Source organism: Podarcis gaigeae, assembly GCF_964106915.1.
Source record: "Podarcis gaigeae genome assembly, chromosome: 14".
Classification (NCBI taxonomy): domain Eukaryota; kingdom Metazoa; phylum Chordata; class Lepidosauria; order Squamata; family Lacertidae; genus Podarcis; species Podarcis gaigeae.
In genome coordinates, this window is record NC_139690.1 from 46,013,885 (window position 1) to 46,037,641 (window position 23,757).

The 23,757-nt window shown below is 45.1% G+C and overlaps 2 protein-coding genes across 3 annotated transcripts in view; both read left to right on the top strand.

The window, feature by feature from the left end:
* LOC310831093 (myosin-11) overlaps positions 1-23,757 on the top strand; it is a 1,553,087-nt gene that overhangs the window by 849,618 nt on the left and 679,712 nt on the right. The gene's annotated exons all lie outside the window — the stretch shown is intronic.
* The window catches only part of GRIN2A (glutamate ionotropic receptor NMDA type subunit 2A), a 213,513-nt gene that overhangs the window by 161,239 nt on the left and 28,517 nt on the right, over positions 1-23,757 (top strand). For both annotated transcript variants that reach the window (XM_083711283.1, XM_083711282.1), the window contains exons 6-11: positions 981-1,186; positions 3,353-3,521; positions 3,669-3,822; positions 6,221-6,346; positions 8,050-8,279; positions 10,758-10,918. In XM_083711283.1, the coding sequence (XP_083567409.1) occupies positions 981-1,186; positions 3,353-3,521; positions 3,669-3,822; positions 6,221-6,346; positions 8,050-8,279; positions 10,758-10,918 (1,046 nt within the window). The remainder of the gene's footprint in view (positions 1-980; positions 1,187-3,352; positions 3,522-3,668; positions 3,823-6,220; positions 6,347-8,049; positions 8,280-10,757; positions 10,919-23,757) is intronic.

Sequence of the window (23,757 nt, forward strand, 5' to 3'; positions counted from 1 at the left end):
AAAGCATCCATCATCTTTCTCAGCCAAGACTTTAAATGCTCTTTTGAGAATTAGTGCCCACGTTCCCAGAGTGGAAGGATCTATGAATATCTTTTATTGTGCAATAAAGGACAATATTCATTCCCAAGGACTGATTAGCAGCTTTGCATTGTGTGGCATCCTTGAGGAGTCTCATTCCTTTTTAGTTTTATATTCAGCCTCTCTCTGTTCCTTCAGATGACCAGCCAGCAAAAACCTGCTTTAATAGGTTGCCTTTTCTCTCTTTTCTGCAATTAATTCTGGTGGTTCAGTGGGGATTTAGTGGGGCAGCCTGGGCAAAGAGGGGACAGGGAGCCTTTGACAGTCCTCTGTATCTCATCAGGAGTATACATGAGGCCTTCCGTTACAGAGTAATTAGCCCAGTATTGTCTGCTTTGACCGCTGGAAATTCTCCAGGGTCTCAGGATATTTCTCATCCCCCTGCTACCAAATTCTTTTAAAACTGGGATTCTGGGAATAGAATCTTTGGCCTTCTGCATTCAAAGCAGCTGACCTCCACCCAGCTTCAGATGCTCCTGAAGAAGATATGAGGCAGCTGCACAGTAGGGACAAGGGCTGTAGCTCAGGGGTAGAACACCTGTTTTGCATGCAGAAGGTCCTAGGTTTGATCCCTAGCATCTCCAGGTAAGGCAGGCTAAATTTCAAAAATCACATTGCCATTATATGTTAGTTTACCCCATTTATTCCAATTCAAGGGAAACACAATGGAAATGTGGGCAGTGAGAGGTAATTGATTACGTTTTGTCTGCAGACTGAAAGCAACAGTAGGTATGCATTGAGCTTCAATGCAAGCTGCTTATCAAAAATAAATCTGCAGACTGTTGAGGAAAGTGGGCCAGCTGCCCTCAAGAATGGGGAAAAATGATACAAGCTGAAATGGGCAGCTTTGCTCATGCTGAGATCAACCGCCTCTGAGCTGTGTTCACGTCTCCCCATTGCAGGTGGGGAAATGGGAGAACAAAACGCTTCTGCATAAGCATTCGGTGTGGCCCAGGTTCAATTCCTTCAATGACAGCGAGCCGGACAACAACCACCTGAGCATTGTCACGTTGGAAGAAGCCCCTTTCGTCATCGTGGAGGACATGGACCCTTTGACGGAGACCTGCGTGAAGAACACGGTGCCCTGCCGGAAGTTTGTCATCATTAAGTAAGTCCATGATTTCCCAACCCCACCATCAAAGGGCTTTCCCCAGAGAAGTCTTTCCTGGTGTTGAAAAAGCCAAAGGGTGAAGGCTTTAAGTGTGAAGGCCAGTGGGTTGGATCTTAGCTTTCTGCTCTACAATTCCACAGCCAAACTGCATCTAGCCTCCAGTGGCTGCTGAATCCAAGCTCAGTACCCCCTCAAAATCCACCTGTTTTCAGAGATGGCACCACATATGTGCGATATCCTTCCCAGAAAGCTGTGGATGACACTGAACACTGAGCATTTTAGGAGAGGCCACAACAGATGGGTCGCAGCAATGCTGTTGCTGCCATCTTGGATTCTGAGTTAGGCTGACCAGATGAAAGGCACGTTCCACGCGTGTCTGGGCTAAGATGCGTTCTTCTGATGAAGGTGCTTTCCATCCATTTCCATGAGTGTTGCAACGTGGCTGGACAAAGCCATGAGACAATTTAGAACAAAGTGCATGTTTCTACCCAACAACATGCTCCACCTTCCTGTATAGGTGCCTCTGTTGAGAGAGCTCTGTATGGAGCAAGGATACTTTGTTCACTTCCTAGTTTATTCCGAGGGCTTTCTAGATTTCTCCCATATTGCAAAAAGAGCTGCTTTTGAACAGCTTCTCAGCCTTTCAGTGTAACAGCCACTGCTTTTCATTTCGTAGTAATGCTAAGGCATACTACTCTGTGAATTGTCATTTTGGGATTCATTATTATTATTATTTTCTGTAAATAGTAAATTTTATTAGTATTTTCCACACAACAACAATGAAAAATAACAATGCACAAAACACAAAAACAGGCATATAAAAAAAACCAAATCCAAATCTTACAAATTAATAATATAAACACTAGGAAAACAAACATTGATTTCCACCAATCCCACAGCACCTCCTTTACCTCTCACTGTGTCTTCCTGTTTTCCTGTTTTCCTGATCATCTCTAGTCTAGCATCCAGATATAAATCCCTCTTTCTTATCCTTTCACTTCACTAGGTTATTCCAGACTCAGCCAGATTTCTGTCCTCGAACCTTGGCTTTTAAGGAATTCATTTAGGAACTCCCATTCCTTTTTCACTTCACTTTTTGATTTTTGTCTTATTATAGCTGTCAATTTGGCTAATTCTAAATATTCTGAAAGCTTACATAACCAATCTCCCCTAGTGAGTAACTGATTCCCATTCCAATACTTAACCACCAGGATTCTTGCTGCAGACGTCGTGTATAAGAAAAAAATAGTCTTTTGTCTTTTGGAATATCGTCATTTAAAATTCCTAAAAGGAATGCCTCTGGTCTTTTACTATATGATATTCTTAGTATTTTCTTTATTTCTTCATGGATCATGCTCCAAAATTTCCCAATTTCAGGGCATGTCCACCATATATGGTAGAAGGTTCCTTTTTGTATCTTGCATCTCCAGCACCTATTATTATATGTTTTATTCATTTTTGCCCGCCTTTCTGGTGCCAAGTACCACCTATGATGCATTTTCATATAGTTCTCTCTTATTAGGTAACATGCTGCGAAATTTATATTTTTTGTCCATAGTCTTTCTCATTCATTATATTCAATTGAGTGGCCCAGATCTTGTTCCCATTTTTTAATAGCGTCATTTTGGGATTCATAATGTACATTATTAAGTTTAAATCAAATGGGCTCCATGTGGTGAGTCAGAGGTAGGTCTTGGATCTGGGCCACTGTTTTAGGAAACTCAGGAAGGTATCTGTTTATAATACCCATATAATAATGTCATATATTGATACATATAGGGTGGTATTCAGTTAGGTTTTGCTCAGAATAATGAATGGACATGACTAGTTATTAGGTCATAGTTTGACAGAAAATGTAAGAAGAGCTGTGCTGATCAAATTGCAGGTGTTTCTCGTCCAACATTCTCTTCCACACCCAGGTGATGACTTCCTGAATGCCCAAAGCAGCACATGCAGCCAGCAGGCATTTCCTGTTATTTCCCTGTGCAATTGATATTGAGATACACTGCCCCTGAACATGGAGGTTTTGCATAGACATCCTGACTAGAAATACTCATGCACAGACCTGCCCTCCGAACCCAAGTGTTTGCCTACCCCCTTTAAAAGCCAAGAGGTCCCTTTGGGTTTCTTAGTTAGTTAGCTTTTGTTTGCTTGCCTCATCAGCAACATCACCAAGGAAGGAAAGAACGTGAAGAAATGTTGCAAGGGCTTCTGTATCGACATCCTGAAGAAGCTCTCCAAAGCCATCAAGTTCACCTACGACCTCTACCTGGTGACCAATGGCAAGCACGGGAAGAAGATCAACAACGAGTGGAACGGAATGATTGGGGAAGTAAGTTATGTTAGGTAAAAGAGCTCTTAAGTCGAAAGTTGGCCACGCACAAACGTTCTGATTTCGCCTGAGATGGGACAGACCTCCCTTGGTGGACTGACCTTGTCTGTCTTTTCTTTTTCTCTCTTTCTTCTCTTTGGGCATCAGGTGGTCAAAAAGCAAGCCGTGATGGCCGTGGGATCCCTCACCATCAACGGCGAGCGTTCGGAGGTGGTCGATTTTTCTGTGCCCTTTGTAGAAACGGGAATAAGCGTCATGGTGTCACGGAGTAACGGCACGGTGTCTCCATCTGCTTTTTTAGGTAAGCCCCCTCCTGTTTCTACGGACTGATTCAGCTTTATCTCCCTCCTTCCCATATACTTTGACAGCTTTCATTCTCCCCCCCCCCAAAAAAAAAACAAACCCTGCACAGTACGCCTAGCAGTTCCATGACACATTTCTGTCACTCTTTTACAAATTGCACATTTAAAAGTTTGGAGAACAGGCTCGTCTGCTTAATATAGTGCTGAAGAAGGGGGCCTACTTTCAGCCAGGGAGCTAGAAACTTCTTCTGCCACGTTTGACGTGCTCTCGGTACAGTTCTTTGGATGCTAGGTGGTCACAAGCGCCAGCACCAGTGAAATATACTCAGAGTCAAGAGTGGATTTCATGCTCTTTATTCTGCGCATAGTGGTGAGGAGGAATGGAAGTTCCCCCAGAATGTCTGCTTTATATACATTATTTACACAATGGGCCCCACGTGATTGGCTAATTCCGGGATTAACCTGTAAGCCAATCTGGTTGCGGATTCACTTCCACCTGGAGCTGGATTGGGTGGCTCCTGTGGACCAATCAGACAGCTGCATTCTGGACCCTATTGTTCTAGGGCCAATCAGACTTCTGTATTCTGGACCCTATTGTTCTAGGGCCAGTCAGACTGCTGCATTCTGAATCCTATTGTTCTAGGATCAATCAGACTGCTGCCTTTTGGATCCTATTCAACTCAGTACATAACAGCCAGCCTGCTCTGCGAAATCCCCCAGGGGCAGGGTGAGGATTGAGAGATTAAATGGTGAGGATGGCAGATCTGCAGTCCTGAAAGGAATACGGATGTGTCTTCAGACACTGCAGCAGAAGCACTGGACTTGCATTGCTATTAGAGCGTTTATTTCTTTTGTTCATTTCTTTATTATTTATCATGTTTACATCCCACCTTCTTTCCTCCAAGGAGTTCAAGGTGGTGCAAGCCGTCCTCCACCTTTTGCTGCAGGTTCTTCTTACTTTATTGCCTTATGCCTCCCTCTCTGTTTTGTACTTGCCTTGGTTTCCATGAAGCCGGATTTTTGTTTGCTTTTACTTTAGCCTATTTGGTGTTATTGCATTATGGTTTGCTAGGGTTGTTGCCCCTTTTAAGTTTCAGTAATACGAAGCATTAAAATAAAATCGTAAAAGGTACACACATCTTGGAAACCAAGCCCTATGAGGAACGGTTGAAGGAGCTGGGTATGTTTAGCCTGGAAAAGAGGAGACTGAAAGGGGATATGATAGCCATCTTCAAATATCTGAAGGGATGCCATATGGAAGATGGAGCCCAGATCTCCTGTCCCTTCCCTTCTGTTGTTTTAACTTTGAAAACTTTTTTAAAAATTTAAATTAAATATATATATATATTTTTTAAAAAAACCAACTTTGCTTTCAGGCTGGCTCTCCTTCTGAAAACTGGCATGCATTGGCACCTACAGATATACATTAGCTCAGTGGTCCCCAAAGTGGGTGATACCACCCACAGGGGGAGGTGGGATTAGCTAGCAGGGTGCTAAGAGGCAAGGGGGTGTTGGAAACGTTAATGACTATTAGCCTTTGCAAAGCTGATATCCCTGGATCAAGTTAATCAGTTCTGTTGAATCAATTAAACTAAATAGTTTTAAATGGCTTTTGAATAAATGTGCAATTGATTGATATTTTATTGTGTTATTATCTTCCTTAGTGGCTTGTGCAAACCACTATTCTGATTATTATTATTATTATTATTATTATTATTATTATTATTATTATATTTTAGGATAGGGGATGCGGGGGATGAATTTATGGAACTAAGGGGGCCCCCAGTTTCCTGCAAATTTGTGCTTGCCCTCCAAGTCTTCCGATGGCATTGGGTGCTTGCAAACTGTGCTCTCCTCCCAAGAGTTTCTAAACCTTTGCCTCCCACCCCCAGCCGAAATAGAATCTTGATCTGGACGTGCCCTAATTACAGAGGCAAAATCCCAGGAGAGAAATGGCAGTGAAGCGAGATTGTCGTCTCCCCCTGCCCCCCCTCTAATCAATTTAACTTAACCTGACATCTTTCCATGTGCTAGCTATGCATCCAACTGCAGCACTTGGTGACCCTGAGCAAAGTTGCAAGGGAGGGGGGCTTTTGTTTCTATTATACCTCTTCTTCGCCCCTCGGGCTTTCTTCCCAGGCCAGATCCCTGCATGGGACTCTCCTCCTGACACTCGCAGCTCAAGATGCATTGCTGGGGGGTGTCTCTCTCTCTGTCTCTCTCCAGCCTGCATTGCGACTCCGGGGAGACGTAGCCGCGTTGTCAGATTACCTGCTGCTATTTTGGTTCTTAAAACACACACAAAATCTCCGGCGAGCAAGCAACCGCGTCAATGCTTCCTTCCCCTCTCCCCGCAGAAGGCTGTTTGTTGCAACTCACGCTCTCCTCTTTCCGCAGAGCCCTTCAGCGCTTCGGTCTGGGTGATGATGTTTGTGATGTTGCTGATTGTGTCGGCCATCGCCGTCTTTGTGTTTGAGTACTTCAGCCCTGTGGGCTACAACCGGAACCTGGCACAAGGGAAAGGTACGACTCCGTGTTCAGGGAATGACTCGCCAGAAGTTTCCTTCTGTCTCCTCTCTTGCCTTTCCCACCGCTTTGCACCTCCTTAACCCCGTTTTGGCTTCCTGGGAAACAGTTAGACAGCACACAATGGAAGTGGTCAGAGAGTCTCATTTAATATGTGGCCTACAATGGACTAGTTCTTTGTGGGCGACTCTCACAGTCCTTGGCTGAGATGGGCACGTTCTTTTGCACAGATAGGGGGCCCTGAGATCAGCCCCTGAAAGTCCGTCTCAAAGATGGAACTTCTTCAGGCAGGGCACAGTTAAACTATGGAACCCATTCCTGCAGGAGGCAGCCATTACTGCCAACCTAGATGGCTTTCAAAGAGGAAGAGAGGAGAACTGAAAACCACGGGGCGGGGGGAGTGCTCTTGTGCTTGAATCTTGCTTGTGGGTTTTCCACAGGCATCTGGGTGGTTCCTGTGAGAACAGGATGCTGGACTTAGATGGGCCATTGGCCTGATCCAGCAGCCTGTTATTGTATTCTTAGCCCGCTGCCCCCACATGGCCTTAGGGTGGTGTTCCAAATTTGTTGGCACTAGGGATGGGCAGATATATGAGTTTCTCTGCATCCTTCGTTTTTCCAACCTGAAGCCCAGTTCTCTGCATTTCCAGACCAGTTTGTGGTTGTTATATTCCATAGTTCCCTGGGATGAAAGAGGTCCGCCCTGGGAACTGTAGCTCTGGGAGGTGAATGTAGAAGTTTTGCAACAACTCTCACCACCCTTAAAAAGCTACAGCACCAAGAATCTTTTGGGGGAAGCCATTGCTGTTTACAATGACACCATAGAGCTGGAAATGTATGCCATACCCTCCAACGTTTCTCTGATGAAAATAGGGACATCCCATTCCATAATGATAATTTTACTATTTGTACCCCACACATCTTACTGGGTTTGCCCCAGCCACTCTGAGCAGCTTCCAACATATATAAAAACATAGGAAAACATTGAACATTAAAACATTTTCCCTATACAGGATTGCCTTCTGGTGGCTCGGAGGTCAGATACGCTCCAACATTTCTCTGATGAAAATAGGGTGGCGCTGTGGGTTAACCCACAGAGCCTAGGACTTGCCAATCAGAAGGTCGGCGGTTTGAATCCCTGCGACGGGGTGAGCTCCCGTTGCTCGGTCCCTGCTCCTGCCAACCTAGCAGTTCGAAAGCACATCAAAGTGCAAGTAGATAAATAGGTACCGCTCCAGTGGGAAGGTAAACGGCATTTCCGTGCGCTGTTCTGGTTCACCAGAAGCGGCTTAGTCATGCTGGCCACATGACCCGGAAGCTGGCTTCCTCGGCCGATAAAGCGAGATGAGCACCACAACCCCAGAATCAGGAGTCCCTTTACCCTTTTAAAGGAAAAGTGGGACATTCTGGGATCAAATCAGAAACTGGGATGACTTATCTAAATCAGGGATGTCCCTGGGAAATAGGGAGACTTGGAGGGTCTGGTTTGGTGAGAATGTGGCCCAGGTCATACTTAGAACAGACCCAGTGAAACCAGTTGACTAAAAATAGTTTAACTGAATCCCTTCAATTTTTGACTCTGAGTAGGACTTGGTCAGTTGCAACTTGCTACAACAGCAAGAGCATTATGGTGAAGACCTCAGAAACCCTTTCCTTGCAATGGATGCCTTATCCTAACGTCGGTTCTTTGTGACTTGCAGATCCGCACGGACCATCTTTCACAATCGGGAAAGCCGTGTGGCTGTTGTGGGGCCTGGTGTTTAACAACTCTGTGCCAGTTCAGAATCCAAAAGGAACCACCAGCAAGATCATGGTGTCCGTCTGGGCTTTCTTTGCTGTCATATTCCTGGCAAGCTACACAGCCAACTTGGCTGCATTCATGATCCAGGAGGAATTTGTTGACCAGGTGACCGGCCTCAGCGATAAGAAGGTGAGTTTCATCTCTTGTTTCTCTCCCCATTGCTCAGGCTTGTTGCATTAGCGGTGAGAGATGGGGTGGATAGGAGAGGGAAGAAATTTGGTTTGGTTCTCATTTAAAGGCATACCTACCAAATCCACACGTTATGAAATGAGATGCAAACCGAATTATAGCCATCCTATGAAATCTGCATTTCCCTGGATTTTGCAAAGCTGTTCTGCAGCCATGTCATGCAGTTTAGAAATTGTACATTTAGGTAAAATGTGTGTAAAAATGCATATAATAGTGAAAACAGGATACAAAAAATGCATTATATTAGGGGAATTGCCTTGCAAAATTGTGTATGGTAAGCAAAATTTCAGGCAAAAATGTGTGAATTAGGAGAAAACCACCCTAAAATGCTGGTGAATTTTCATGAAACATTTCTCCTCTTTAAATGGACACTGGTGTGGAAATAGTGCTTTGCTCTTTTGAAATCTAATTTTAATACATATGTTTTAATTCTTTTATACTATAATTACTTTTTAATGATGATCTTTTACAAGTTTTTAGCCTTCTATATTTTATCTGTGTTGGTTTTAATTTGTGTAAGAGTCCCAGTCTGCGGAAGATGCAGGCTATGAATGTGGAGAACTGAATTTAGGATTGGGAAACTGAGAAACTAATCTGACAGATTTAACATGAAGTACATGATTTGAGATCTGATTCTTACACTGAACCTGCCCCAACTGCACTGGCTCCCAATTTATTTTCTGGAGTCATTTCAAAGTACTGGTTTTCACCTATCAAGCCTTACTTGGCTCAGGACCTCAGAGACTACCTTTCCTCACATGAGCCAATCCAGACTCTGCTATCTTCATTAGAGGCTCTCCATGGAAGGTGTGAAGGATGGAGACTCAAGAACACACTTTTTCAGGCCCACTGTTTGTGGAAAGCTCTTCCCAACACCAACGCTGTCAGTTTTTGGGTGTTCCAGACCTTTGGTAGCTAAGTCTATCTCTAATGTGACACATCACTTTTAGTGGGTTAGGACAGGACTGTGTGGTTAGATAAACGTTAAGGAATCTTGCGCATTGCTCTTTGTATTTTGCCTTTCAATTGATTCTATCCATTTGCATTTTTCTGCTTAAGTTGCTTTGAGACTTTGTATGAAAATGATTGGCGCATGTATTAAAATCATCACCCTCTCCAGAATTTTACTCAATATGCTGTCTGGGAACAAGTATTGAGGATACCCCCCCCCCGCCTGAGGAAAAGTTGTTCCCAGTCAAAGGTTGTCAACATGCCAAGCTAGATGGAGCGGTGCTTTGACTTGGTGGGATGCATTTTCCCATTTCCTTCTGCAAATAAGTTTCTGAGCACAAACAACCCCAAAAGTGTTAGGTGGACCAATGGTCTGATTCTATAGAAGGCAGCTTCCACTGATGAGGCCACAGCTCAGTGAGAGAACATGTTCTTTACGCATAGAAGGTTGCAAGTCAATTCCTTGGCATCTCAAGTTGGGCTGGGAAATAGCATTATTCACCAGAGATCCTAGAACAGGCATGGGCAAACTCAGCCCTCCAGATGTTTTGGGACTACAATTCCCACCATCCCTGACCACTGGTCCTGTTAGCTAGGGATCATGGGGGTTGTAGTCCCAAAACATCTGGAGGGCCGAGTTTGCCCATGTCTGTCCTAGAGAGCTGCTGCTCAGTGGTAGAACATTCATGCAAAAGGCACCAGGTTCAACCACTGAGCCTCTTTGGCTTGCCGATCAGAAGATCAGTGGTTTGAATCTCCATGATGGGGTGAGCTCCTATTGCTCTGTCCCAGCTCCTGCTAACCTAGCAGTTCGAAAGCACACCAGTGCAAGTAGATAAATAGGTACTGCTGTGGCGGGAAGGTGAACGGCATTTCCGTGCGCTGCGAATCAGTACAGACCAAGAGTAGTCAATGTGGTGCCTTTCAGATGTTGTTGAACTCGAACACCCATCATCCCCAGCTGGTGTGGCCAGTGTTCAGGGAAAGTGGGACTCACAGTCCAGCAACGTATGGAGTGCATCATGTCCCAGCTTCAGTAACCAATGGCATCTCCAGACAGGATTGGGAAAGACCCCTGCTTCTGAGACTCTGGAGAGCTGTTGCCATTCAGTGTAGACCAATGTTTTTCCAGGTTGGATTCCCAGATGTGGATGGACTCCAACTCCTATAATCCTTAGACCTTTCGGCTAAGCTGGTTGTGGATGATGGAAATTGGAGTCCATCCACATCTTGGGACTCAATAACACTGGTTTAGACAATACTGAGCTTAATGGACCAATGACCTCACTTGACCTAAGGCAAACTTACTGTGCACTTATGGGAGTGGCTCATACTTGGGCCAAATGGACCAATGGCCTTTGTTAACTTCATTAATACATCAAGTCCATGGTGAGACAAAAACCCATTCTTGCATGTGTTCAAAGATGGCTTTCTTAGTTTGTCTTTCTCCTTCCTCCTCCTTTCCAGTTTCAACAACCATACGCCTATTCACCTCCTTTTCGGTTTGGGACTGTCCCAAATGGGAGCACGGAGAGAAATATCAGGAACAACTATAAGGAGATGCATGCCTACATGGTGAAATACAACCAGAAAGGAGTGGAGGATGCCTTGGTCAGTTTGAAAACTGGGTAAGTGGGGTTTTATTTTTATTTTGAACCATGGGTGCTCCACTTTTCTGATGTCCAAAGTGGTCAACCCAAAAGAGTGAAAAATGGGCAGGTATTTGTTTTATTGAATGTCCTGGATCTGCTTCAAACATTCCCAGATTCAGGATACTGGGTATCAGGATTGGGAAATGCATGATGGGAGAGTAGCTTGATGTTCAGAACCCCAGGTATTTGCTCTGGATCTGGCCCACATGCTTCTCCCCATGCCACAGCCCTTCCTCACATTATGCCCCTACTGGGCCTGCTTCTCTCCCTCCTTGAATACGTTTTGACTACGTTTCTGAGCACAATTCAAAGTGTTGGTGTAGACCTTTAAAGCCCTAAACGGCCTTGGCCCAGTATACCTGAAGGAGCATCTCCACCCTCATCGTTCTGCCCAGACACTGAGGTCTAGCTCTGAGGGCCTTATGGTGGTTCCCTCATTGCAAGAAGCAAAGCTACAGGGAACCAGGCAGAGGGCCTTCTTGGTAGTGGCGCCCACCCTGTGGAACGCCCTCCCATCAGATGTCAAAGAGATAAACAACTACCTGACATTTAGGAGACATCTGAAGGCAGCCCTGTTTAGGGAAGTTTTTAAATGTGTGACATTTTAGTGTATTTTTGGTCTTTGTTGGAAGCTGCCCAAAGTGGCTGGGGAAACCCAGCCAGATGGACGGGGTTCAAATAATAAATTAGTATTGTTGTTGTTATTGTTGTTGTTGTTGAATGCTTCTGCCTGCCTGGAAATGTGTCCTTGAAATCTGATCGTGCCTCTTGCTTTGCTGGTTGGAGAATAGGGAAGGTTGTTGTCAGGTGGTGGTGTGGTTGCTCGAGAGCAAACAGGCAAGACTCCGACCTGTCTTTTCCAAGTTTTATTCTTAGTGCAAACTATTTACAGTGAAGAGCATCTCAAGTTCATGTCTGGCTCAGTTGCTAGCAGAATCTGGGAGTGGTTGGTCTTTGTACCTCCCCCAGCATAACAGTCTCATGACCCCCAACCTTCTCCTCCCTTCCCTGCGCCGAAACCTACTGCGCAGACCAGTGGCGTAGCGTGGGGAGTGCAGGGGGGGGCCCGGCAGCACCGGGTGCAACATCTGGGGGTTAGGGTTAGGGGGTGCAAATCCACGGGTTAGGGGGCGCAAATTACTTGCCTTGCCCCGGGTGCTGACAACCCACGCTACGCCACTGGTGCAGACTGGGCGCTGGCAAAGGGGTACTTCCCTCCTCTCTGGTTTGTTCAGCCTCAGTATTGAGGCTCTCCCTAGCATCCCCTGCTTCCACCACCTCCTCTCCACTGGAGGTGGGGCTTTCCTCCTCACCAGAGGAGGAAGTGCTTTGCAAGATTTTCGGAGGTACCCTATAACACAACTGCCCTTCCACCTCTCACCTCTGAGCTGATGGCAGTTCCCTGACAGTTGTGTTTGACTGCATAGAAACTAGCCTACTACACAAAGGCAAGATTTCACAGAATCATAGAGTTGGAAGGGATCCTAAGGGTCATCTAGCCCAACCCCCTTCAATGCAGGAAGATTTACGTTCATTACTTGTCCCACTTTACCCTCTGGCCACACTCACCACTGGCATGGCCCTTGGAGGGTTACCCAGAAGGGAATTTGGCCCTCAAGGTTGACAGCTGGTTCTTATCTCCGAGTTAAAGCATCCTGATGATTCTCCTCAGCAAATGCTGTGCTTCCTTTCTTAGATCTGCTTTGACGGAGATACATATGGAATGAGCAAATGGAAATACAATGAAATATCTATTGCTGTGGCTTTGACTACACACTGGCATTTGGCCTTTCTGCCCAGTGCTTAGCATTCTGACATAATTGATTTAATTCTTATATGCCCAGGCCACTTTTCTGATATCGAGGAGGTTCACAAGGACTGTGGCTAGTGTAAGAGATAGATCTGGCAGCAGAGGAGGCAGAAATTCAGTCCCAGCCAGGTTGACAGAAGGGGCCTTGTGGTCTCACATCTTCCTCTGATGCAGCCAGTAAAGGCTGTGGATGGAGTCAGTTCTGGGAGAGGAGGAGCCCAGTGGTCTCAGCAAAGTTGACGGAAGGGGCCTCGCTCTCTTACCTCTCCCTCTGTTGCTGTCAGGTGAAATCTAACAGTAGAACAGCATCACTATACCCTCCAATGGCCCTGAAAGCCCCAGGATCGTCATGGAAACTCTTAAGCCATCGTGGCCTCTCCCGAATTCCTAAGGGGCCTTCCCTTCCGTTCAGTGTTTCAATGTGTTACTGGAAGTTCAGATCCGTGCATCCCTTTAACACATTTCTCAGATCTATGCCTCCCGCTCCCTTTTCCTGCTCCACTCAATATGGCGCCACTTCCTGTTTTGATGAGAACAAGGTCTGGGTCGCTTGAATGCCCCTAAAATGGTTTTTCACCATTTCCCCGCTCCTTTCTTGGTTGGTCTCCCACAAAGAAAGCAGTGAGTGGGGGAGTGAAAGGGGACAGGGCCTGTCTGCAAAGCCATGGCATGCCTGCGAGGGGTGCTGAGAGGTCATGGGTGCTAAAGAGCAGCCATTACACTCGCTTGGCTCTGGTTTGCTTTGTTTGGCTGCTGAGTCTGTGTTGCTGCCCCCAGCCTCTGAGGTGGAGGCAAAAGGGGGTGGTGGTAATGGTGGCCACAACACAGATGTAGAAGATGTCCCAATTTCATCTGAGGAATGATGGAGGGTATGTGATACTCAGGATCAGGCTAGAAAGAGGTTCGTGTGAACCCTCAGTAATCATCATCATCATCATCATCATCATCATCATCATCTATTTGTACCCCGTCCATCTGGCTGGGTTTCCCCAGCCACTCTGGGCGGCTTCCAACGAAAATTTAAAATACACTAAAATGTCACACATTAAAAACTTCCCTGAACAGGGCTGCCTTCAGATGTCTTCTAAATGTCAGGTAGTTGTTTATCTCTATGACATCTGACTGGAGGGCGTTCCACAGGGCGGGCGCCACTACGAAGAAGGACCTCTGCCTGGTTCCCTGTAGTTTTGCTTCCCGCAATGAGGGAACCGCCAGAAGGCCCTCAGCGCTGGACCTCAGCATCCGGGCAGAACGATGGGGGTGGAGACTCTCCTTCAGTGTGACGTTCCAGGGCAACCAGGACCACCTTTTGGAAAATCCACTTGGTTCCAGCTGTGGCAGCTGCTTTTACCTCCCGTCCTCTTGACAGCGCGAGCCATTCATTGCCGTTGACGGATCTCCTCGGCTGTGACTTCCTTTTCTTAAGTGATTTCTCAACGTGGGCATCCCAAGGTGTCTGCGCCAGTTTTTTGACAGACACCTTCTGCAGCAGATGGTGCAAATCGCCTGTCATGTACGGTCTTTTCATGATCAACACACAACAACTGCTACATACTCCTAAGGGGATGAGCTTTGGTCTCAGGGAACTTAAGGAAGGATTGTGAGGTGAGAGAAAATCTCTCCATCAGGGGCTTCAGCTTTCGGGCACAGCTGCCTGGCATTTATCAGAACTTCTGCTGTTTTTAGTTTTGTTTGCTAAAAGCCAGTTCTACAGTTCTTAATATTGGGCAAATGCCTTCACTGTAGAGTTTTCAACTCTTATCGCATGCTTATCTTTTTAGGCAAGCCTGTTCAGATATATAACTTTATTGGGTTGACCCCAACTAAGTCCTACGTATAGCAGATCCATTACAGTTTATGGAGCCAAGTTAGTCAGGTCTCTTAATTTTTGTTGGGTCTACTTAGAGTAGGACTGACATTGGATCTCACCCACTATGCATATTCAAAGAATCATAGAATGGCAGAGTTGGAAGGGAATTCGAGGGTCCGACCCCCCCACAATGCAGGATTTGTTTTTAAAATGGGTGGTTTTTAATCTATATTTTGATAATTTCAGTATGTCTGTTTGTTGTTTTTTAAGTCTGTTTTCATTTTTTTGGGTACTATTTTATGTAAAACGCTCAGATTTTTTTTTTTTAAAGTGGCATGTCTAGAACTTGCTAAATAAAAATAAATAAATAGAAATAGAATTTGTAACTACCACAGCACTATAACAAACAAACAAACAAACAAACATGGGAGCATAAGCAGAGTCCCACCAGGAAAGGTTGGGAGATTCACCTGAACTGCACCATTGCAGACCATTGCACAGATCTGATGCTGGTCCATTTTGGAATCCACTTTTCTGCTCTCTGCCTTCAGGAAGGATAGAGACAAAATGTGCAATACTATAGCTAATAGGGAGGAACACAATAAGACAAACGAGCCTGGCTGCTGGATCAAACCAAAGGCCCATCTAGTCCAGCCAGAAATCATATTTTTCACAGTTCACTTTTTAAAATTATTCCTTAAAGGAGATTAATGTTGACGGTTCTTCTTTTCTTGCGTCGACTATTACCATATCAAAGAATTGCCTCACGATGACTGGTCCATGATAAAAACAATGCCAGACCTTTAGAAGGCGTATGTGGTCTTTATCAACTTTCAATTCATTGCTCACAATAGTTTGGGATTCAGCCTAATCCCTGGTGCTGAATAATGTATCGGGGCATTGAGCCAATGAGCAGGAAGAAATATTACGAGTTTGGCAAGATGATCCATGACCCATCGATGTTGTGGGCTTCCGTGGGTCAATGCCAGTTTTGGCCCTGGCATTTTGAATTACTAGGGTTTGAGGATGACAAAACACCCCAGTACTAAGAAGAGCCCTGCAGGTTTAGGCCAAAGCCCCACCTGTCCCAGCAGAACGTTCTCATAGTGGCTATCAAGAAGTCCATGAGAAGGCCACAAACAGAATCTGAGAACCACCGCACACTTTCCACCTGTGATTCCCAGCTACCAGTATATAAAAGCCATACTACTTCCCACAATGCAGGTTGTTGTTGTTGTTTAGTCGTTTAGTCGTGTCCGACTCTTTGTGACCCCATGGACCAGAGCACGCCAGGCACTCCTGTCTACCACTGCCTCCCGCAGTTTGGTCAAACTCATGTTAGTAGCTTTGAGAACACTGTCCAACCATCTCGTCCTCTGTCGTCCCCTTCTCCTTGTGCCCTCCATCTTTCCCAACATCAAGGTCTTTTCCAGGGAGTCTTCTCTTCTCATGAGAAGGCCAAAGTATTGGAGCCTCAGCTTCAAGATCTGTCCTTCCAGGGAGCACTCAGGGCTGATTTCCTTCAGAATGGATAGGTTTGATCTTCTTGCAGTCCATGGGACAATCAAGAGTCTCCTCCAGCATCATAATTCAAAAGCATCAATTCTTCGGCGACCAGCCTTCTTTATGCTCCAGCTCTCACTTCCGTACATCACTACTGGGAAAACCATAGCTTTAACTATACGGACCTTTGTTGGCAAGGTGATGTCTCTGCTTTTTAAGATGCTGTCTAGGTTTGTCATTGCTTTCCCCCAAGAAGCAGGCATCTTTTAATTTCATGACTGCTGTCACCATCTGCAGTGATCATGGAGCCCAAGAAAGTAAAATCTCTCACTGCCTCCATTTCTTCCCCTTCTGTTTGCCAGGAGGTGATGGGCCCAGTGGCCATGATCTTAGTTTTTTTGATATTGAGCTTCAGACCATATTTTGCACTTTCCTCTTTCACCCTCATTAAAAGGTTCTTTAATTCCTCCTCACTTTCTGCCATCCAGGTTGTGTCATCTGCATATCTGAGGTTGTTGATATTTCTTCCGGCAATCTTAATTCCGGTTTGGGATTCATCCAGCCCAGCCTTTCGCATGATGAATTCTGCATATAAGTTAAATAAGCAGGGAGACAATATACAGCCTTGTCGTACTCCTTTTCCAATTTTGAACCAATCAGTTGTTCCATATCCAGTTCTAACTGTAGCTTCTTGTCCCACATAGAGATTTCTCAGGAGACAGATGAGGTGATCAGGCACTAGGACGTAGCAATCCTGGCTAGTAGCCATTGATAGCCCAATCCTCCATCAAGTTGTCTAATCCACTTTGGTTTTTTTTTATATATAATTTTTATTTATTTTCCATTTAATTATATACATTCACATCATCATTATTTACTTTATGCCCTGGCTCTTTAGAGCCTATCAACTTCCTTTCCTCCCGCCTCTTGGCTTTCAAAATTAACCTTTATATCATTGCATTATGTACGTTTTCCAATTCTAATTGCACTCATTATAAAATGACTCAAAATTTAAACAAAGGTAGAAAGGTAGAAAATTTCTCATTACAAGTCTTCAGACAACCCTGCTGGTGGTGTTAATTGCTTACAATGATCTTTCAGATATCGTACAAATTTACTCCAGTCTTTTTGGAATACTTGATCATGCTGGTTTCGGATTTTTCCTGTCTGCTTTGCCAGTTCTGCAAAGTCTGTCATCTTCATGACAGAGAGCCAGTGTGGTACAGTGGTTCAGAGCGGTAGTCTCGTAATCTGGGGAACCGGGTTCGATTCTGCGCTCCTCCACATGCAGCTGCTGGGTGACCTTGGGCCAGTCACACGTCTTTGAAGTCTCTCAGCCCCACTCACCTCACAGAGTGTTTGTTGTGGGGGAGGAAGGGAAAGGAGAATGTTAGCCGCTTTGAGACTCCTTAAAGGGAGTGAAAGGCGGGATATCAAATCCAAACTCTTCTTCTTCATCTGCCACTCTTCTTTCATTGGTAGTTCTTGTTATTTCCATTTTGGGGCTAAAAGAATTTTTGCCGCAGTTGTTGCATACATAAACAGTCTTTTACCTTCCCTTGGTATCTCTTTACAGTGGTACCTTGGGTTACAGACACTTATGCGATTTCGGTTATGCGATTTCAGGTTGCACACTGCGCCAAACCCGGAAGTACTGGAACTGGTTACTTCCAGGTTTTGGCGCTCGCGCATATGCAGAAGCACTAAATAGCACTTTGCGCATGCATAGAAGCACCGAATTGCGACCCATGTGTGCGCAGAAGCGGTGCTGCAGGTTGCGAATGTGCCTCCTGCGTGGATCACATTTGCAGCCTGAGGTTCCACTGTGCTCACTATCCCCAATAAAAAGGCTTCTGTTTTTTTTTTAACAAAAGTATTTTTAAACATTTTCTTTAACACATTATATACCATTTCCCAGAAAACCTTTACCTCTTTGCAAGTCCACCACATGTGGAAGAAGATACCTCCCCTTTCTTTACATTTCCAACACTCACTGGTTCTTGTCTTGCACATTTTAGCCAGTTTAGCTGGTGTTAAATACCATCTATACATTATTTTCACAACATTTTGTTTTAAGTGCACAGCATGCAGTAAAATTAATATCTTCCTTCCACAACCCTTCCCAGGATTCTAACAGAATATTATATCCAATATTGAAAGCCATACAAGTTGGTGGCCATCACTACCTCTCCAGCAGCAAATTCCATAGTTCACCTATGAGCTCTGCAAAAAAATGCTTACTTTTTATCTGTCCCAAATCTTCCAATATTCAGCATCGTCAGGTGGTTGTGGGTGTTGCCCTTCCCAAAATTGCCACATTCCCTGAAGAAGAAGAAAAAGCGTATGTGTTTCAGCTGATGCTCCCAGATGCCCTGCAAGACGAGTTAAATATGGACACAGTGTTTAATAGATTAGATTATTATAGCAAATTTCTTCAGGGGTTGCAGGGAGCAGGCATCTCAGAGCCTGCGGACACAGATCCAATCTATACTCAATCAGATTTGCTGCCTGTGGGAAGAATAATGCAATGAAGGCTATTGCAAGGTGTCACTTTGAACTTCGCCCTGACTGATGTTTCTTATCAATGACATAAAGAGCCCCTGGAAGGGAGGGAGGGAGGCAGATACCTCCCCTCCCTGAAGACTGAACCAATTTCTCCTTCATCCCCAGTAACCTCTGATATGGAGAGAGTACCAGGTACCAATGAGGGAGTGCCAGAAGGTCACATTTGGTTCCTGTTTCTGAGGTTCCCCACCCCTGTGATAAAGGAATGGAATAGGGGCTGGAAGGAATTCTCTCTTCCTTAAATCAAATAATTGTAGAGTTGGAAGTGACCTCAAGGAAGCCCAACCCCTTGCAATGCAGCCTTCACAACTAAAGTATCCTGACAGATGGCCATCCAATCTCTATTTTTGAACCTTCCAAGGTAGTCCGCCCCACTGTCAAAGAGCTCTTATTGTTCCTAATGTTTAAGTGGAATCTCCTTTCTTGTAATTTGCACCCATTGCTTCAGGACCAACCTCTGGAGAAGGAGAAAACAAGCTTCTCCATCTTCCATGTGACATAGAGGCTCAGGTGGCCTCGGTGGCCCGGAGTGCCTTCCATCAGCTTTGGCGGGTGGCCCAGCTACACTTCTATCTGGACAGGGATAGCCTAATTACTGTTGTCACAATGTGGGTGGTGCTGTGGGTTAAACCACAGAGCCTAGGGCTTGCCGATCAGAAGGTTGGTGGTTCGAATCCCCACGACGGGGTGAGCTCCCATTGCTTGGTCCCTGCTCTTGCCAACCTAGCAGTTCGAAAGCACAAAGTGCAAGTAGATAAATAGGTACTGCTTTGGTGGGAAGGTAAACGGCATTTCCATGCGCTGCTCTGGTTTGCCATAAGCAGCTTAGTCATGCTGGCCACATGACCCGGAAGCTGTATGCTGGCTTCCTCGGCCAGTAAAGCAAGATGAGCGCTGCAACGCCAGAGTCGTCCGCGACTGGACCTAATGGTCAGGGGTCCCTTTACCTTTTATGCTCTGGTAACCTCAAGGTTAGATTACTACAATGTGTTCTACCTTTGAAGATGGTTTGGAAACTTCAGCTAGTGCAGAATTCAGCAGCCAAGTTGGCTACCAGTTAGTTTCTGGGCCCAATTCAAAGTGTTGGTTTTGACCTTTAAAGCTTTAAATGAGAGGTGGTAACATGAGAATGGGTCTTCTCTGCAGTGTCTCCCCATCTGTGGAATTCTCTCCCCAGGGAAGTTCGCCTGGCGCCAGGCAAAAACATTCCTTTTTAACGAGACCTTTGGTTGACTTGATTGACATACTATGCCCTTTTAAAATGTGTGAGGGTTTTTATTTGGGGTGGTATTGAGTTGTTCTATTTTGATTATATATTTTGTGGTTTTATATTTTGATTTTGTTCTGTGAACCGCCCGGAGACCTCCAGGCATGGGGCATTATATAAATTCAATAAATAATAAATGGTAATAATATTTGAAGATTGTTATTAAATCTCCTCTTAGTCTTCTCTTCTCCAGGCTAAACATACCCAACTCCCTCAGCCATTCCTCCTAAAGCTTGGTTTCCAGACCCTTTATCATTTTGGTTGCCCTCCTCTGCACATGTTTCAGCTTGTCAATTTCTTTCTTAAACTGTGGTGCCCAGAACTGGACACAGAATTCCAGGTGGGGTCTGACCAAGGCAGAATAGAGTGCTCCTCTTACTTCCCTTGATCTAGACATTATACGTCTGTTGATGAAATCTATAATATCATTTGGTTATTATTTTTTGCTGCTGCTGCCGCAACACATACTGTCAGAGTAAGCCACCAGTAAATCACACTGTGTAAGTTGCAGTTAACTGTTTATTAGTAAGAACATGATATGCACAGACTTAGTGGAGTGTCAGGCCTAATGACCACAGTAGGTCTTGTCCCATGGATCACTTGCCGAGACTGAAAGTCCCTGCTTCCCCACAGCCAGCCCTCCTCTCCAGGGCTTTTCCCAGCATTTGGAGACTGGGTATGCATGAAGCCAATCTCTCCTCCACCCTCTACATACCTCTTCTGGTTCTAGAAGACTCTTCACCAGCTAGACTCATCTCTGCCTCTTTGTCTGCCTCCTTTCCTGCTTCAGCTTCTGCCTCTGATTCTGGGCTTCTCTCTGCCACAGACTCTCCCTGCTCACTAAGCCCAGTTTCCTCTTCAGCTTCCGACACCTCTTTCTCCCATTCATCATCTTCTTCTCCCTCTGACCACTCCCTTTGACCCACCACCACTCCCTGGGCTCTGATCTTTCTTTCCACGGTGGTTCCCCAGCTGGTTCCTTCCGCCATTCCTCTGCATCCAACCAGCCCAGGACACATACCTGGTTCTTTGCTGGCCACTTTTTAATTCGGCAAAGGTGCCATTTAACCTGAAGACAGCTTCTCCCGGCACAGCAAGACATAGAATAGGGAGCTGTGCATAGAGAAATGAGGGGATGTGTTTTGTCAAATGAATTGCAATGGAAAAGCATCCCTTTTCTTGGCTTCTTGATGAAAAGGGAGGGGGAGGAAGGCGAATCCCACCAAGAGATAACAAATCACTCTTCCAAACATCCGCGGTTCAGGCTCCTGCTATGTCAGTTCAGCTCCCAACTGCTTCCTTTTCTGGCAAATGAGAAAGGAAACCATCTTCACAAGGCAGAAAGGAGGCACGAGGAAGCGGCTGAAAGCCTTTGCAGAATCTGTGGGATCTGGCAATTGCACTGGGGAGCTTTTGATGGTGCTTGTAGCCTTCTCTCTCTCTCTCTCTCTCTCCCCACTCTCTGTTGTTGCTTCATATGTCGCTGTGCGAGAATGTGAAGTTTTGACAGATGAGGCTGGTAAGGGGAGATTAGAAACAGTGTGGGAACTCTTTGTCTTCCTTGAAGTTTGGATTCCCCCTCCTGCACTGTTCCCTCCTTCTTAAGCATGTGAGGAGAAGGTGCTCTCGTACTGATGATGATTTTGGTCGGAGGCTGTTAATTTGAGGAGGAGGAGGAAGAAAGAATGGCGAACTATGTAGGGTGTCAGACTAGGATCTGGAAGAGACCAGGGTTCAAATCACCAACAAAGAAACTCACTAGGTGACCTGGGGAGCCAGTCACTGCCTCTTGGCCTAACCTACCTCAAAGGCTTGTTGTGGGTTTTATTTGAGAAGGACGGAAACCATGTAAGTCACCTTGCGCTCCATGTCTGTGCCAGTTGGGACCTTGGGTTTACTCTGTGGGCAGCAGGGCATGATGGAAAGTTTATACAAGGTTTGACTGGAAAGTTTGGTGAATGGTCACAGAAATCACACAGCGAGAAATATTCGAACATACAGCCAGCATAGGAAATGCAAAATGCTCACAATTGTGTACGGAGATGAAGCTGTAATTCGAAAGAGAGTGTATGAGTGGTTTAAGCATTTCTGTGAAGGGTGGCAAACCATTGAAGATGACCCTCAGTCTGGTGGCGAGCAGAACGGCGGCAAATGTCGAGAGAGTTCATGAGTTATTGATGTGGGTTTGGTATCTGTCCGTCCAAATGATGGTGGAAGAATTGCATATTCCACGTGAAATTGTTACTGAGGTTACTGAGTTGTCCCACCCTACATATTCTCCTGATCTGGCCCCACCAGATTTCTTACTTTTTCCAAAACTTCTGGACTGAAAGGGCACAGATTTTCCAACATTTCACACATCCAAGCCGCTGTGACAAGGGAACTGAAAGCAGTATGAAAAGAGGACTTCTCCAGAAGTTTCCAACAGTTCTACAAATGTTGTCAAAGGTGCATTATATCAGAGGGCGCTTACTTTGAAGGCCTGTAAGGTTGTATGTTCAAATATTTCTTGCTGTCCGATTTCTGTGACCATTCACCGAGCCTTCTGGTCACACCTTGTAAAAAAAAAAATACTGGTGGTGTGGAAGGAAATGAGTTTTTTTCCTCCCATAATTTTAGAATTTGACATCCAATGAAACTGATTTGTGGGATGTTCAGGTCAGCCAAAGAAAGAAAGACTTCACACACAGAGATAATTCATGGAATTTGCTATCTTGAGATGCTGCCTGTTTGGGTGACCTTACAAAAGGGGAGGACAGATTCATTGGCTAGGTCCATGGCTAAATAGTGCATCTATGTTCAGGAGCAATATATCGGTTGCTCTGAATATCAGTTGATGGGGAGCAACAACAGGATATAGACATTGCTCCACCTGTGGGCTTCCCAGAAGCACCTGACTGGCTTTCTGTTGTGAACCAGGTGCTGGAGGAGAAATTTGTTAGGTCTACATTGTAAAGTTCATAGGACACATCCCAGATGTGTATACTGGTCAGAATTCAGCTTTTTCTAGGATTGCACACATGCCTGAATTTTGCAATGCAGTTTTGGTTTAAGAAGGCATGAGAAAGAAAGAAAGAAAGAAAGAAAGAAAGAAAGAAAGAAAGAAAGAAAGAAAGAAAGGCAGGCTTCATGGGGGAAATGTGTATGGAGATACATATTTTTGGAGAAAATGTAGTGGAAAGTATACAAAAATATTACATATTTTGGGGGAGAATACATATACAGTGGTACCCGGGTTACATATGCTTCAGGTTACATATGCTTCAGGTTACAGACTCCACCAACCCAGAAATAGTACCTTGGGTTAAGAACTTTGCTTCAGGATAATAACAGAAATCGTGCTCTGGCGGCGCGGCAGCAGCAGGAGGCCTCATTAGCTAAAGTGGTGCTTCAGGTTAAGAATAGTTTCAGGTTAAGAACGGACCTCCAGAACGAATTAAGTACTTAACCTGAGGTACCACTGTAAAATGCTTATGAAGTATGCATAGTTTAAATGCAAAATTTTCAATTTTTTTTAAAAAAATCCACAAAAAAAGATTATGGAATGGATGTACGATTGAGTCTGTGCAGAACTGATGTGAAAAGGAAGTTGCCTGACTCCTCCATTGCTAGACTGATCTAGATGGGTGGTTCTTATGGAGAAGAGGTACTGGTTGCTCCATTTTTTACTGCACCAACAGAGAAGTGCTAACAGCTGCTATTTAGATTAGGGCTGGTGGGAAGAGCAAAATTTGGCAACCATTTGTCACATAGAGTAACTATGAAAGTTATTTCTATACCATCTACTTAGTTATATCAGACAGAATGAGTTCAGATCAATAGATCAGGCATAAAAAAACCACACGGTGCGGAAAGATAGA